Source organism: Coturnix japonica, chromosome Z, assembly GCF_054131305.1.
Source record: "Coturnix japonica strain WE chromosome Z, WE-NBRP24, whole genome shotgun sequence".
NCBI lineage: Eukaryota > Metazoa > Chordata > Aves > Galliformes > Phasianidae > Coturnix > Coturnix japonica.
The window spans coordinates 30,370,377-30,387,928 of record NC_140702.1 but is presented as its reverse complement, the minus strand read 5'-3'; the positions used below and the strand labels follow the sequence as shown (position 1 = coordinate 30,387,928).

Sequence of the window (17,552 nt, the reverse complement as noted above, 5' to 3'; positions counted from 1 at the left end):
GATGAAATCACTGGCAGGCTAATTTTCTGTTTATGTTGGATGCTTAAAGAATTCAGTGATCCGCTTTTATTGAACATTTCATAATGATTGGTGGGTGATATTTTCAGAGATTTCCAAAAATTAAGTGACTCATCCAGAGTACTGGTAGTTTACATTGCATGAGACAGGAACACGTTCAGTTTGTCTGTGTGGGGAACCCTTGACTGTATGTTCTTCATAAGCAAAAATAAAAAATAAATCAACCAAATAAATAAAACATTTCTAAGTTCTCCTTCAGGCTTCAGCTAATTATGCATAGCTTTTGCCTTGGTGAGGTTTTGAGAAGTCTTAGTAATGACCTCAGATTCTTCTCCTCCAAGACGGGTTGTTGGTGACATGCAGAAATGCTGCATCTGACAGCACAGTCCTGAACTTTTCCACCTTGAAAGATAATTTAAATCTACTCTGTTGTATTGTGTGGGGATTCCCTTCATAGTGCTGCTTTGCAAGTAGTGTCTGTTGAAATTAGGTCATTTTTTAGCTCCCCTTTGAAGGGAGGGTTTATATAATCTGTATTAAGCAGCATTTACCTTTTCCTCATTAAAATCTTATCCGCCCTGAGCAGGAAGCAGGTTTTGTGTTCTGAAAGGAAGGTAGGCTGAAGACCAGTTTTCTGAGTTTTTTTGTCATATTTGCTTTCAGGTGACATGTCTCAGGGTTCTGGTATCTAAACTAGGTTTTAAGTGTGTGTGTGTGAAGATGCCTTTTTAATACTCTTTTATATTTCTTTTATAATTTTTTCTTTTATATTTCTTTTATATTTTTTGAGGAAAATCTCAAAGTTCTTTCTTTGTCAAGTAAGCGGAGTTCAGCTTCTGTGTTTTCCTGTGTGAAATACTGAAACAGGTAATGCCACTGTTGCTTCACTTGTCAGTATTATTAAGGTTTTTAAGATTGTCGCATTTAGACTGTAAAGTCAGTGATATTTCTGATGTCTCTTGGTTGGTCTAAGCAGTGCTGCGTGTTCTGTATGGGCAGTTTCTCAGATTGTTTTTATCTGCAATAGTTTATTGGGCAATCAGAGTAATATTAAATGCCCACAGTATCTGGGGAGGCCAAATAAGAGAGGGAGTGTAGCCCTTTGCTGTGGTTACAAATGGGTGTCTATCCAAGGCAGTAAGTAATGCTAGTTTTAAGTGTTCAGGAAATCATATTTGGTGTTATACGTTAGCTTTGCTTGTTATTGTAAAACAAGCCAATCCTGACAGTGTGGCATCCCCAGATCTCTTCAACATTATTGTTACAGAACAACACCCTGTTAAGTGTGGGATAGGTTGCTTTGTTTTTCATTAGTTCCTAGCAATATTGGTATTTCATCATAAGAGCAAATGATTTTTTTGACCATCGGGATCAAAGTAGGAGTGGTGTTTGTTTTAGAATATATCGGTGTTTAGCATGTAATAAGTAAAATAGTTCTGTGACAGTATCGCCCCTGAGGTAATCGGCTCTGATTAGGTGACGATGTGAAACAATTTGGCATGAAATTAAGGACTTGTATTGAAGGAGAAAAACAGTGATATTTTTGCATATTTCCAGATTCTTTTCATTTAAAATGTGTAGTTATGACTGTTGATATTGCAGCGGGATGCTGTTGAAGAAGCCATCAGAATTAATGGCAAAATGAAGCAAGCCTCTTTAGGTTTTAGCACAATGCTACCCCCTTGTGGAACACTGTTGGTTTTTGTGTTGTTTTTTTTTTTTTATTCCAATTCTTTATTAGTGGGCAGGAAATTTTTAATTAACAGTATGTGATAGGTGTTATGGAATATGAGTACTTGTGTTCCACCAAAAGTCACAGAATGGCCCAGGTTAGAAAGGACTTCAAGGATCATGAATCTCCAACCCCTTCCTGCCATGGACAGGGTGACCAAGCTCCCTGTTCAATACTAGACCAGGTTGCCCAGGGCCCCAGGATGATTATCTGTGGTAAGGGATTCTTTCCTGCTCTGTGATCATTCCAAGTGGTTGTTTTGGAAAAGGTGAATCAAAAGTTCTCATTGAATATTCAGTCCAGGTTAAGATGATTTCATTCAAGGATTTTCTAAGTCTTTATTAGCATTTTATGTATGTCAGAATTGTGTTCTGACTATCTAAACCCTGTTACGTGTTGTTTTGACTTTTCTGAGTATGCGTTTGCTTTTGTTTCTGAATTTAAAGTGAACCCTTCCATAGCATTTATTTCTTTGATCTTGTGATTAATATGAGTGCATCCACTCTAATCTGACAGTCTTGAGTCTGTAACATGCCTGCTGAATTTGCAGTGTAAGATTAATTCAGGGAAACGTTGAAATATAGATATGTGGTGAACTATATGATACATTAACAGAAGTATTTTTGAGTATTTTGGGGTTTTACAGGGAAAGGAAAGGAACTTTGGTCATTTCAGTTGATGTAAAGATTAAAGTAGAGAAGAATGATAAAGAATCAAAGCTTTCATAAGGAAATGAAAATGTTTACTACAGAAGAAAGAATAGAGTCAGAGGAGATTATTGGGCTGAGTATTTCAGTTTCCGGATTGTAATTGAGATGGGCGAGTTTTTGGCAGTCAGAGCTTAAGGAAGAACAGGAAAAACTGCTTCAGAGCTGAGTTTTGGTGGGACTCCTTTGGAAAGCGTAGAAAAGGAAAATAAAAATCTAGTGAGAGATTGGGAACTAAACCTGTGTTTAAATTCCTAATCTAAGGCCTTTGATTTAATTGTTGTGTGGTGTTTTTGTTTGTTTTGTTTTTTTTTAAACTACTTCCTTTAGTTTTTTTTGTTTGTTTGTTTGCTGCACAGAAAGGTGCAAAACTGGCATGGTACATCCTGCGCTGTATGGCCCTTTGTGGAAGGGGAGGGAGGATGTGGTAGTTTAGAGTTGGGTGTCAAACTACCAGCTATGAGAGACCTAGAATGCCTGTTTTCTGTTTACCTTTATTCTTTCAATCTGACTTCACCAGCAATGGATACAGTTAGCACTAATGTCTTTTTTTTTCCTATTGAGCTGAGGTCCCCTACTTTCCAATACAGTATTTTGGGGAGGGGAGGGTAGAGACTTGTACTTTGGAATGATGTGGTGTATTGTTATGAAGAAAAAGTGTAAAGGAAAACTTAAATTGTGTGTGTGTATATATATATATATATAACATATGTTATATATAATATATATTACATATATATTATATATATATATATATATCCTAAAATAGGAACAGTCTAGATGTTTGAGAGAACATGTGACAGGAGGAGTTTGGCAGTCGCAAAGAAGCTGACATCTGCAATAAATCAACTATTTTGAGTTTGAGACAAAAAAGTGGGGAAAGTATGACTTGCTGGAAAATCATGGCTTAATACCTCGTTTGGAAAGTTGACAGAGACTCTATGTTAATTTAACCTGCTTGTTTCTGTATGGTGCTTAACTTGCTGATCAAGTACTTTCTAGAAAGCTTAGTAGGCAAGAAAGACTCACAGAACTTGCCAGTAGCTGCTGAGCGCTCTGTGTATTGGTAAAATTTGGATGATGCATATGTAAAATTCTGTAGATCTCATTATGAGGAAGAAAATGGTCTAAAACACTGTAATATTACCATTAATAAGCAGATGGCCTCAGAAATTATTAGCGCTTTGAGAGCAACCTAATAGGTTGTTGCTTTCTTTAGAGTTAATGGAAGGAAAAAAGGAGAAAAGGGGGTTGAGGGGAGAGATTATAAAGCCTGAAGGTTGTTAACAGCAACATCATGAAAATACAGTTTCTGGCTGTTAACATTGTTGAAGCAGCTTCTTACTGAAAATTCTTTGTTTTGAGTTGCACTCAAGCTGGATACTCAGTAAGGCAGCTGAAGACATTGCTTCAGGTGTTCATACTGGTGCACAGTGCTTAGGTGCTAATGCCTTAAGGTAGTCCTGTAGGTGGAGAAACTAAAGGAAAAAAAAGGATAAAATAACATTGTCCATTATTCTTCAAAATGTGCAATTGGAACTGTTTGATCTGTTACAGCAGAGCTGTAAAAAGCCAAACTGATTGTTGCATTCACATACTGAATGTGTTAAAACTTTTGTTTACATGCTACAGAACAAAATGGCACAATTAATGAGCTGATGCAGGCTGTTTTGTAGTTAACACCAGACACCTATCAACTGCATTAGAAAATAAGTGGGAGGTTAGAGAAACAATATCACAACAGTCTCTTCTTCAGAGCTGTAAGTAGATCTTAGCCAATGGTAAAGGAGATGTGCGTGCAAACTTTGCCTGTAGTGTAAGCACTGATTTATTTTGTGGAGGCATTTAATTTACAGATTTGACAGTTTGAAAAGGACAGGAAAAAAAGAACGAAAAACTTTGGAAACAATAAGCCTTACTCTGACACCTGTGGTATGACTGCCTCAGACTGTAAAGACTGAGTTCCAGAGGGAAGTGTGATGTAGGCACCTGATGGAACCTAACTTCAAAACAAAACAAAAAAACCCACTCTCATCTTTTCTGTTACTCTAAATAGAAAAGGCCTTACTTTCTAACCTACAGAAAATATCATGAATGATTATTGTGCTTTTGAGAGGAAAGAATTAGGACGTGAAAGTAAATATTCGGAAAAAAAATATTCAGAAAAATTCAGAAGCAGCGTATAGTTAAGGACACAAATATATCTTGAAATTGACCTGTGCAGATATAAGCTATGTTTTTCAGAGATGGCTGCTTTGTTTTTGCTGTTGAGAGAGAATTGAAACACATCTGCTTCATAAAAAAATGTTTACTATTCTTTTAAGCAATTTTATTTGTTTACAGGTGTCAGCTGTGATGCATGTTTAAAAGGAAATTTTCGAGGTCGACGATTCAAGTGTTTAATTTGCTACGATTACGATCTGTGTGCAACTTGTTATGAAAGTGGTGCAACAACAACGAGGCATACAACTGACCACCCGATGCAGTGCATACTAACGAGAGTAGATTTTGGTAAGTGGTAACTTGAGACTCTAATCATGTGTTGCCCTGTTGTGTTAGTAAACATAATACAGATTTTTCATGTTTCTGCTTTACTTAACACCTTTCTTCCTATTGGCACAATAAAATAAGAGCACCTTCCAGTCTTCTCAAGAACAAACAAAAAAAAAAAAAGTGTTTTTCTTTGATTCCTGCATATAAAAAAACTCTAATCTATTTCTTCTAAATTTAGTCTCCAGCAGGTTTTCAGACTGTAAAGTATATTTGATTACTACTTTATTACTTCCTATTAAAAAAATTTCCTAACTTATTATGTTTTACTTGCAAGTAACACAGAGTGGAAGATGGGAAGTCCTGTTAAGATTCTGGAGAAATGTTATTCTCTGCTGGTTTACATGGGATTGCTGGTGCAGCAAAGTAGTGACTGGCTGTAGTGAATATGAAGAATTAGTAACAGGGACTAATGTGTAATGATTTGGGGATTTAAGTTTGCAAGATTATTTCTGATAGTAAAACCACACAATATTTAGAAACATGTTATATACAACCAAAGTAAGCAGAAGAATGTGTGACAGCAAGGCTGAAACTCAAGAGGTTCTTCTGAGTGAAACCTCAAATATTGGTGATGCTGGATGTGAGATAAATATTTATTCTAAGCCCCGAGTGCTCACATTTTGTTATTTTTTTAGTGAATCCAGCTGTATTGTTTTTCACGTTGCTCTTTAGATACAGTGATTTCTTAAAAGCTGAATATGACCATTTCTTCAAAGCTAAGGCTTTACAAATTGTAGATTTCTTTAGGTGCTTGATATCAACAGAAGAAAAATCTATTTCTTTTTTGATTCAAACATTACAGCTGGATATGGGATTACACAGTTGCTTTTTTCAAAGCAGCTGTGAGATGGCTTTCATTTTCTCCTAATTCTCAGGCCTCTGCTTGTCCTGAGACTGCCTAATCCTGACTTCAGAAATCCAGGCCTTGGGATTCCAGGGTTTGGAAAATAAAATATTTAATTACTTAATCAGAAATGCATGCAATTATTTTAGCTTGCATGTGTTTCTTCTCAGACTTTTTTTGGTCTTAGTAATGAGTTAAGTCTCCATGTGACAGTATGTTGATTTAGAGATTTGGTCACTATTAGAAAAGCACAGTTCAGACTGATTTGCCCCCCAGTGATTGCTAGTATTTTGTATTACATGTGGACTAATATTACAGAATTGCCATGAACACTAAATGTTCATAATGCACAGGGAAAAGAGGGCTGAGGCTTGCTTGCTTTAGAGCCTTCAACTAATGTTAAATGCCAAAACTGTGAACATACTGCAGTTAGGAAATGTTCTAAATACTTGCCTCTTTTAAAAAAATAAAAAGTTTCCTGTCATGAGATTGTAAGAATGTCTAGAAGAAGGATGGTAGAAGTAGTCTAAAATTGTCTACTTCAGAGTTATTTGAAAAACGTTAGTAGAAAGGTCTGAAAGGTAATTTGGGAATTAGAGATTCAGTGATCCATGATGAGTACTGTTGTCTGTGTTCACGTTTGATTCAGAAGCATGAGAGCTGTTTTTAATAGAAGTGGACTTGATGACTGAATTTGAGCATTGTACCAAGGAGAGGGAAGCCAAGTGCGGGGTGCTTCCATTGTAGAAGTGACTCAGGCATGTCAGAGGAAGTCAGTGTTGGTTTTCTGATTTTAAGTGTGAGAACATGGGTCAGTGAATCACTTGCTCCAAATCTATCTCCATGTGATGGGAAGAACCCTGGCATCCCAGGTTCCTTTCTGGCCAGCACTGTCTGTATCAGGCATGTCTGACCTGTGTCCCATGTGTAGCCCAGCTGCCTCACTATCATGGCAGCAGCTCTTCCCTGTCAAGCAGCCAGGCCAACAATGGCTGATGTTTGGTGTAGTATTTACATGTGCTGAAACCAGGACACGGGCTGCAGTGCTAACTCAAGTTATGGCAAGTAAGTCTGTGTATTTTGATACATTGCCAAAACATAGTCTCAGGAACAGTGAAGAATATGGAGCTGTGTTACCTGTTTTCATAAAGGATTTTGAGAACAGGTGTTAAGATTGCTGGAAAAAATCAATTTTTTGTTTACTTGTAGTTCTGTTTTCAGTTGATATGAATTACCAGATTTTGAACTGAAATATTTAGAGTTGTAATAAACTCAAAAACTGATCAGGCCTCTTTAGCAGACTTCTGTAAAAACTCTTACTAGAGAGGAAGATCACTTGCTTCACACCAATCCCCCCCCCCTTATTTGTGTCATAGTTTTTAGACACTACATATGTCTGTGAGGAACTGTTTACAGGGATGAAGTACAGGAAACGTGGCAGTAGAGGTTGAGCCTTCCCACCAGTATTCCATTACATGCTGTTGCCATGTGACAAATGGCAGCAGAGGAGCAGTCTGACAGAACAGCAGCTGACATGGAAGTGCAGATGAAGCAAAGGTGCGTCACTGAATTCCTCCTTGTGGAAACAGTAGCACGCACTGACATTCATTGATGCTTGGTGAATGTTTATGGAGGGCACACAGTGCATGTGAGTGCAGTAAGTGAGTAGGAGATATGGTATGTTTCAGCGGTGGTGACCTTGGCAGTGGGTCACTTCCACTGGTGCAGGTTTTTTCGACTGTGGCACACAGGCTCTTGTTCATCACTCATTTTCCATAGGTAATGGTGGTCACTATGTTGAAAAGCAGCGGTTTGAAGCTGAGAATGTGCTCTATCAAATTGTGTTACCCTGTTCTCTGCATATTGTAGTTTCCATGAAAATAGATAGGCATTACTTTTGGTGCCAAAAAGATGGGCACCCACTGCCTATGTGCAGACAGCTATAGAACTGTAGAACTGTAGTTCTGCACACTGTTTTTAAAACTGTGAACAAGTTCAGGCTTACAGTGGATGGTTAATCATATAGACCAATTCTACATATCTGGCATTGCTCCACCATAGAGGAAAATAACGTTGTTTACCTTCTGGTGAATTTTTAGGCTTTGTAGGCAAATTGAAAAAAAAAAAAAAAAAAAAGAAAAGAAAAGAAAATGTTGCCAATTGTTTTGCAGACAGTGGGCTCCTCCAGGTGTCTTCAATGAGCTTTGGTTGTCACTGTGTGTTTGTTTGTTTGTTTTACTTCCCTGGGGACTTGAAACTAGTATAGAAGCCCATGTGAGAACACTGAAAATGAGTAAGGAGGCCTGGTGATTTCTGGCAACCAGCCTTGAACCATCCTACTGGCACACCTGTCTTTTAGAAGTCAGAAGTGTGGGCTAGTACTAATTTGGAAGGTGGATGAGGTACAAAACAGTTGTGGTATTGTTCTCCACTCTTTACAGAGTCTCTGTTATAAGATACTTTATTCTTTAACAAACAGGTTAAATGATCCCATAACATGGATAGAGTTTAAAATACGTTTGATATGATGCTTTTCTTCTAAGGCATAAAATAAACATATGTATTTCTGAGAGATCAAAGAGTAAAACTTGTAGTAGGTTTGTGTTTAAAAACAGGTGTTTGCCAGGTACTGTTGGTCATTGTAGTGTTGGTACTATAAGGACAACGTAGAAGTTCACAGCAAATGTTATGGTTTTCTTTTTCCTAAAAAAAGAACTTCAGTCTGTTAGGGTGCTTTATGATAAGTGTGTGCCTTCCATGTTAACACGACAGTTGTAAAGGCAAGGTAATACAAACTGTTGATAGAATACCTCACCAGAATCCTCTTATATTACCTTAATAAAAGTTCTAGATAAACATATCTTCAGTTTCTACCTCTGCTGCTTGTGTCATAAAAGGCCTTGACATCTTTTGTGGCTACGTCTGGGGCCAAATGAGCTTTTTAAGTGATGAGAACCTTAATGTGCAGTGTGAGTTCTGACTGGATTAACTGGAATTAGACTTAAGGTTTCTGTGGTATTCAGCTGCTAGAACAAGGTCTACCTAGTAAACGTGTGTTTTGCTGAGTCACAGAGTTGTGGAAGAGTTAAGTTTGTTTGAAAAAAGACTCTGGATGTCATCTGATTGAATATTCTGTTGGCAACAGGGTCTTTAAACGCACTGTTCCGCCAAGCCTAGAATGTTTTCCTTCTGTGAGTTTTTACCACTTCCAGAGAACCTTTCCCAATGTTTATTGCTCACAGTGTAAGTTGGCAGTTATTTTTCTTGTTATTTTGTTTTTCCACTTTTATCCATGTGGAGCTTTATCCATGTGGAGCTTTATCCATGTGGAGCTTTATCCATGTGGAGCTTTATCCATGTGGAGCTTTATCCATGTGGAGCTTTATCCATGTGGAGCTTTATCCATGTGGAGCTTTATCCATGTGGAGCTTTATCCATGTGGAGCTTTATCCATGTGGAGCTTTATCCATGTGGAGCTTTATCCATGTGGAGCTTTATCCATGTGGAGCTTTATCCATGTGGAGCTTTATCCATGTGGAGCTTTATCCATGTGGAGCTTTATCCATGTGGAGCTTTATCCATGTGGAGCTTTATCCATGTGGAGCTTTATCCATGTGGAGCTTTATCCATGTGGAGCTTTATCCATGTGGAGCTTTATCCATGTGGAGCTTTATCCATGTGGAGCTTTATCCATGTGGAGCTTTATCCATGTGGAGCTTTATCCATGTGGAGCTTTATCCATGTGGAGCTTTATCCATGTGGAGCTTTATCCATGTGGAGCTTTATCCATGTGGAGCTTTATCCATGTGGAGCTTTATCCATGTGGAGCTTTATCCATGTGGAGCTTTATCCATGTGGAGCTTTATCCATGTGGAGCTTTATCCATGTGGAGCTTTATCCATGTGGAGCTTTATCCATGTGGAGCTTTATCCATGTGGAGCTTTATCCATGTGGAGCTTTATCCATGTGGAGCTTTATCCATGTGGAGCTTTATCCATGTGGAGCTTTATCCATGTGGAGCTTTATCCATGTGGAGCTTTATCCATGTGGAGCTTTATCCATGTGGAGCTTTATCCATGTGGAGCTTTATCCATGTGGAGCTTTATCCATGTGGAGCTTTATCCATGTGGAGCTTCCTCCTGAAGCATCTCATCCCTGCAGGCTTTTACTGTCAGTAAAGTAACTTCATTTCCTCTGGAACTACCTTTAGGTAACTCCAAAAGTATTGCCTCCTATTTATTTCCATGGAAACTACAACAGATACAAAGAGTACAATAACACTGTTAGAGGACATTCTCAGCTACAAAATGTTATTTTTCAACATAGTCACCACTACTAGCTATGAAAATTAGAGATGAACAAGACTCTGCATGCCACGCTCTCAAAAATCTGCAGCAGTGAAGATGATCTGCTGTCACCACTGCTGAAATGTACCATCTACTGCCTCCCTATGCTTGTGTCCATTGTTTGATCTCCATAAACGTTAAGCAGGCATCTATGAATGTCAGTGCCTTTTTTCTTTTCGGAAGAATTCAGTGACATGTCTTTGCTTCATCTGCATTCGCATGCCATTCTGTCAGACTGCCCCTCTCCAAGCAAATTCTCAACTACAGAGCGCTCATTCTTTACGGTCTTCACTATTAGCAGTGTCTTCATCAGCAATGAACGAGAGCCTAGGGAAGATAACCTACTGTCATCACTTCTGAAATGCAACACCCACTACCTCATTGTGTTTATGTCCATTGTTGGTCGTCAGATATGTTCATCAAGTCAGCTGTTGCCTTTTTTTTGTACATGGAGGAAATGTAGTTATGTAACTTCGCTTCATATTCACTTGCTTGTCAGATGCCATTGTGTCAGACTGCCCCTCTGCTGACATCAACAGCAGTGGCAAAATGTAATGGTGATATTTGGGAAGGTTCAACCTCTACTGCCATACCTCCATCATCTGTCTCTGTTGTTATGGGCCAGCATAATAAAATAGGAGGCATTTCTTTCATAAAAGGCTGATATTAGATATACTTTGAGCCTTCTGTTGGGTTGGTGAACCCCATTCCTTCTGCCAGTTTTCTTATGTCAAATTCTTCAGCCATCTTGCTGGACACACATGTGTGCAAGCATGCATTTCCTCTGCCCTGTCCAAAATTTAATTTTTCTTTTCTGTCTGTATTAATTTGGACCCTCTCTACCTGTTGGAACCTAAGAAGTGCCTAATAAGCATTGTTGATTATCCCAGTTTGATTTGATTGTTAGTCTTAGTGATGCAGCTCACATTATCAAAGAAAGAGTTGTCAGTTGTTTTTAGATTTAACTTCAGTTGGCTTTTTTTTCTAGCAAGTGTGATTATTGCTCTGCAGTCATTTGTAGTGAAATGGGAGAGTTCCAGTGAGCTGAGCGAAGATATTAACAGTTGGAAGTAGGTCCCTCCAACCTGTAGGGAGGGACAGCATTTATGATTTCCGGAATACTGGAATCTAGATGTACAGCTGTACCTGTACAGCTTTATGACTGCATCACTTTGTCATAGCACCAATCAGAGCTAATTCTGTTCAGAAAGAACTGTGTCTGTGGTCCAGCCTTCTGTTGTAAGAAACCTACAGACTGGGAGAAGAGGTAATTGAAAGCCACCCTGCTCAGAGGGATTTGGGTTGCCTGGTAGATAAAAGCCTTGATGTGAGCCTAAATGTGCACTTGCATCCCTGGAAGGCCAACTGTATCTAGGGTGCATCAAAAGAGGTGGCAGCAGGAAGGGGAAGGGAATTGTCCATGCGTACTTTATTGAGTCCCCATCTGGAGTTCTGCATTCAGGCCTGGAGTCCCCAGCCCAGGAAAGATGTAATGCTGTTGGATTGGCTCCATAGGAGGCCACAAAGATTGTAAGAGAACTGGAGCACATCTCCTGTGAAAACAGACTGTGCGAGCTGGGCTTGTTCAGCCTGGAGAACAGAAGGCTGTAGAGTGACCTCGTACCGTCTTCCCATACTTAAAAGGATCTTATAAGTAGGAGGGAAATCAACTCTTTACCTGGGTGGATAGTGATAGGACAAGTGAGAACAGTTTTAAACTAGAAGAGGAGAGGTTTAGGTCAGGTGTTAGAGGGAAATCTTTCACAGACAGGGTGGTGAGGAAGTGGCACAGGCTGCCCAGAGAAGCTGTGGGTGCCCCATACCTGGGGTGCTTGGGGCCAGGTTGGATGGAGCCCTGGGCAGCCTGAGCTGGTGGGGGCAGCCCTGCCCATGTACAGATTTGGGACTGGGTGGGCTTAAGGTGCCTGCCCACTCACACCATTCTGTTATTCTGCGATTCTGTTAGCAGGGTTGACTGTGCAGTCAGATCACCTTAATCAGGGCCTAGCCCAGTCCTCTGCCTCCAAGGATGGAGGTGGTTTGAAGCTGTTGGAAAAGGTTCAGACTAGACATCAGGAAAAACGTTGTTGCTGATAATATGACACTGGAACAGGCTTCTTAGAAAGACAGTTGCTCTGTTCCTGTCAGTGTAAGAGGCATTCGGAGAATGTTCTCAGTGGTATGTTTTTGACTCTGTCAGTGTCAAAGTAGTTTGACATTTGGATTCAGTGATCTTTGTAATTTCCTGACAACTCAATATAATGTATTCTGTTCTTCGATATCTTGTTCCACTGCTTGACTGTGTGGTGGGGAAACATTTTTCTGATAACCTATTGTCCTTCAGTAGTGTTCCATATTGAAGAAGCTGGCTTATTCCAATCTTTGTAGGCTTGGGGGCAGCAAGTGCCCCAAATCCATCTCTGCTCCAGGCTGAACTAGTCCTGGTCTGCTGCTTTTCCTTGCAGGGCAGTGCTCCAGCCCTGGCATAATGGCCTATTGCCAAGCTCACATTAGTTTTTTGATACTTCTCTACCAGGAGGCCTCAGACATCACACAGAGCCTGTGCAGAAGGGAGCCTCCGCCCTGTTCACAGATCCCCAGTGCATGGCTGGCCCTGCTCAGCTCTCCTTTGCCAAGGCTGAGTGCCTGCTCCCAGAACTGCCCTGGCAGCACTGTCAATCGCTGCCTGCTCAGAGTAAGCTGGTTAAGATTAGTGTCAGTCCCTTCCTTGGTGTAAAAGTTTATAAACAGAGTGCTCCTAAAAACTTCTTCATGTCTATAGCAGAGTATCAGGCAAGCTTTAGAATGGTTTTGCTCAGAAGACAAGTAGCAAAGGAGAACAGACAGCAATTTTAAGACTAATATTTTGAATAACAATTTCTTAATGAATAGTATAGAAACATGTAATTATTTTTAATGTGTTGTATTAACACCATTTATGTTCTTAATGCACTGTCAAAAATATTTCAAGTAAACACACTACAATTAAGACAAGTATTTTTACTTATATGCATATACCAAATTGAAATGAAGTTGCTCATACAAAAAACATGTGTGTCCCTGTAAAGGAATATGTTTAAGCAGAAAGCAAGTACAAGCTGCTGTGAAACATAGTCTTGAATCATCTGTATCAAAGTCAGATTTTTATTTGAGGGACCGTATTGTACTTCTGTTTCATTACTAGTCTCCTGCCAAGTTTCTGAATGTATTAGTTAAAGCTCTGTGTTAAATACAAGTAGTCTGTAACTGTAGAGGGATGATAATACAGAGCTGCTCATTTTTGCTCAATTTTTTTTTACATAAAATTAATTTTCTTCAAGAGCAGCTAAAATTTTTAAACATTGTCTAGCTTGAAGTTGTACCTTCATAAAGTATGGTTGTCTTGTTAGACAATGGTTCAGTCCTCTTACTCTTCATGTTTTTCCCCTAACTGATCAGCAGTGGGGTAATGAATTTTCTCTAGGAATGTGATTTCATCTGTGTGTGGTTTGTTTTTTTAACTGAGCAGCCTTACCTGACTTCCCAGCTCTTCTGAGATGAGGTCCAGAGGATGGCCACGTCCTCAGACATTTTTGTAGGAAAGCATTTGGAAATAGTCAAAATGCAGTATCTGAAAGATTTCTTGTGGGATGGTAATTGGTGATGGGCCAATTGCATCAGAACAGTAATTTGTGGAGCCCCCTCATTTTCCCCCAAACTGCTTCTAATTATAAGGGCTTTTTTTGGTTTTCTCAAAAACCAAGGACCAGGAAGACAGTTTGGCAATGTTTGTGAAGCTTCTCTTTTCTGTGATAGAGCAGCATGTAGTGTTGGGTTTCTTGACATCTGTACTGAGCTAACAGCTTATGTAAGACAGATATTTACCTTTGTGCTAATCTTCACTGTCTTTAGATTGGTAATGGCTCCATGTTATTTAGTCCTTTACTTGAAAATACATAGAGGGTTTTAGACCACCTAGTAATTTTGAGGAATTTTTTGGAGATACAGAAGCTACTTTGATACACAAGCCTTTTAAACAATGTTTGCTTCTTTTTTTTTAGCTTACTGTCTTCAGTTGTTGTTTTGTTACATCCAAATTGATTAAAAAGTTGCTAATACTTGAAAATATGAGTAAGACTCCCTGGCTAGGAATGGTCCTTAGAGGAAGAGAGCTTTAGTGTTCCCGTGTGTGTGCTATGTGTTTGCTGCAGAAAATAATTCTTCATTTTCCAATCATTAGTTTAATATTTAGTCATCACGATGAGGTTCCTACTCATACTTTAGGGAAATCAAAAGATCAACTGAATGAACAGTCACTTGTTTCTAGTGTCTGTGTTTGATGGTGTTTTTGCTATTCATACAGGTATACAGATTTCTTTGCTGACGTTATTGCTGGATTACCTTGAGAACAGTGTTTTCCTGTGAAGAGATTAAATAGAGTTAAATTTGGAATTCTTCGTAACTACATAGAGATCAGTACATACAGCAACAACTTGTGTAATCAGCCTCTTTTTATTTGCCCAAATAAAATATTATGGAGGATTTTTTCACCAGTTGTCACTGAAGCATTTTTGTATTTGTTTGTATTAGTTAGCAATCGTCTTTGAGTCTTTTCCTTTTGAATGTATTCTTCTATAAGTGTATTTGTTCCCCTTTGCATACAGTTGATCCAGTCAGAGACGACTTAGCAACTTTTCAGAACTTTCTAAAGAAACCTTTTTTTTTCTTCTTTTGAAACAACGGCATATTTAAATCCTTCATATTTCATTATGCTGCAGCATAGTGGTTATTTTTAATACATCTACTCTTGTTTTTAGCAGCACTGGAATAGGAGTCTGAATGTGACCACTGGGGAAACTTTCTTAAGAGTTCTCAGTTAAATGTATTTACTGAAGTAGCATCCGGGCCTCCATCCCTTGTTCACTGAATTATTTGTGTCTTCTGTGCTGTATCTGATACATTGTCTGTAACACCTCAGTCTTGGAACTGTGTTGATTATTGTGTGACTTCTTACTGCATGTTCTGTAAAGATGGTTGATTCATCATTCAGGAAGGGAGCTTTCTGCTCTGGATGGTTGGACGTAGGTTTCTGCCACTTGCTCTTGGGAATGAATTAACCTATATCCAGCATGTGAAGTGTTTCTGTTTTGGTGTAGCTTCTCATCTGCTTGGTATACTTTACCATACCTCTTGAAAAAGGCGACTTGAATTTCTTACTCTCAAATCTCTGGAAGCCCTTTTTCAAAGTAAGAGGAAAAAGGACCTACTGAATATAAACTCGGTCCTGTGGTGTGCTCTATCTGAACAGCTTTGTTCATCCTGTATCTTTAACTGTATGCTGGCATGTTATTAAAACTTGTTTTCCTGTGTTGGTTTTGGAGTGTTAGCTCTCATAACTTAGGTAATGTCTGCTAATGTAATAGACTGTAGGTACATGTATTTTTAGCATCAACATTATCTTTTGTATGGCTACAGAAATGAAAATGCTTCTCTTCCTCATCATTTCCTAAAAACAGCTCACTAGCAGAAGATGAAATAAACCTTTGGAAGTGGTGACTTATGTCCCCAGAAGGAAATATTCCTAATACACTAGATTGATATTGTCTTGAGATGCAGGATATGTTCTTCTAGCTCTACAGATTTAGCCTTTTTTAAACTTATAGAACAATATTCATAATTCTCTGAAAGTCTTCCACTTATTTATGATAAAGTCCTAGAAAGATGCTAGTAAATAAATTTTAAACAAATTGCTCAAGAAAGATGTGTTTTCTAATCTTGATGTGGATCTGAAGTTTGTTCATGTTTCCTGTGAAATACGTTAACTTCTGCAGAGGAGGAGAGAGGAAAAGCATTATTTATTGCATAATTTGTATGGAGAGCTGTTTAGCAGTTTGAAAGTATGTGCTTTCATCAGTGCTTGACATCAACACGTAGTTAGATTTCTTTCTTGTATAATTTCTATATTAAAATATTTCTAGAAGTTCTTACTACTGAACAGTTGCTTTGTTGTGGCACAAATATTGATGTCACTGAGGACTTCTGAATTTAAAACTAAACTTGTGATTTAAAAATATCCTAGTGATGTTGTACTGAGGACAGCAGGAGTGATGGAAAAGTGAAGATTTGTCGGCAGCAGCAGCCAGGACTCTTTGCTACTACTGACTATTAGGAAATTATATTAAGGAATTGTATCCTGACTGTTTTGTCATCAGTAATTGAAGGCTTCTTGAATATAAGTGTATGGCTTTTGTGGAGGATTAATATAGAAATCTCAGTTAAATTCCAGATTAATTTGCTGCTGATATTATATTCAAGTACATAAAGAAATATTTAAGTGAACGAAGTAATTGACTGAAATACTGTGAAGTAACGTCTATTTAAATATTTTGTGTTCCAGATTTGTACTATGGTGGAGAAGCTTTCTCTGTAGAGCAGCCACAGTCTTTCACTTGTCCTTATTGTGGGAAAATGGGTCACACAGAAACAACTCTTCAAGAACACGTTACTTCTGAGCACGCGGAAACATCAACAGAAGTGGTAAGAAGCATCAGAACTCTTTAATTGTGGTGGAAATTCATTAAATAGAATATTCAGGAAAACGGGTGCAGTGTTTTTCTTGAAGCATGAGTTCTTTTAAATGCTTTAGAGGAAGTTGCACTTCAAGATAACATTTTTTGGGGGGGTGGGGGTTATTCTCAGATAATGAGCTTCCTTTTTACTTTTATGGTTGCTGCTTGGTTACTGTGATGTAAAGGTTGCTGCTTTTGGGAGCTTTAGCTGTAGAACAACATTTAAAGCATTCTTGTGACTGTGCTTCCTTTTTACAACCAGTGTGCAATTGCTAAATGAGTTTACGGTGTTGGGTAAGACCATAGTTATGGCAGTCTTTTGTTACTGTAATTACATTCTGTATGCAGCAGAAGCTGTAATTCTTCTGTGACTTGTTCTCAAGGGAGCAGGAAGGGAACGGATGTGTTCTCCATCTCTTTAATGGTGTCTACTGTTCTACCAGTTAAAACACACTTCTTTAAAGTACCTTTTTGGGTGTTAATGTTGTATTAGTTCCTACTTTCCCAACTGCCTTTCAGAGTAGGTGAAGCAAGGCTAACAGAATGACTTCCGAAGTGCTCTTGTATAGTTGACTTTTTTTTTCGTGGATTCCTAAAAATACTTGATTGCTTAAAGTGGATTACTCATTCGTAAAACACTGTGAAGTAATTACTCATAGGGTTCTCTGTTCTGATCTCCTGGTTATTTGTTTACTTTCCAAGGAATTCTTTTGAAGAAAATGAACCCTTCTTTTCAAGCCTGTTAAGAATCTTGAATGAAGGAGTGCTAGGGGAGGTAACTTGATAGTTTTGAAGCTCTAATCT

The 17,552-nt window shown here is 38.6% G+C and overlaps 1 protein-coding gene across 4 annotated transcripts in view; it reads left to right on the top strand.

The window, feature by feature from the left end:
• KCMF1 (potassium channel modulatory factor 1) overlaps positions 1-17,552 on the top strand; it is a 51,931-nt gene that overhangs the window by 20,803 nt on the left and 13,576 nt on the right. For 2 of the 4 annotated variants that reach the window (XM_015849529.3, XM_085528275.1), the window contains exons 2-3: positions 4,801-4,968; positions 16,577-16,716. In XM_015849529.3, coding sequence (XP_015705015.1) covers positions 4,801-4,968; positions 16,577-16,716 — 308 coding nt within the window. Of the gene's footprint in view, positions 1-4,800; positions 4,969-16,576; positions 16,717-17,552 lie in introns of those variants that run through there. The other 2 variants (XM_085528278.1, XM_085528276.1) reach the window with 1 other exon arrangement.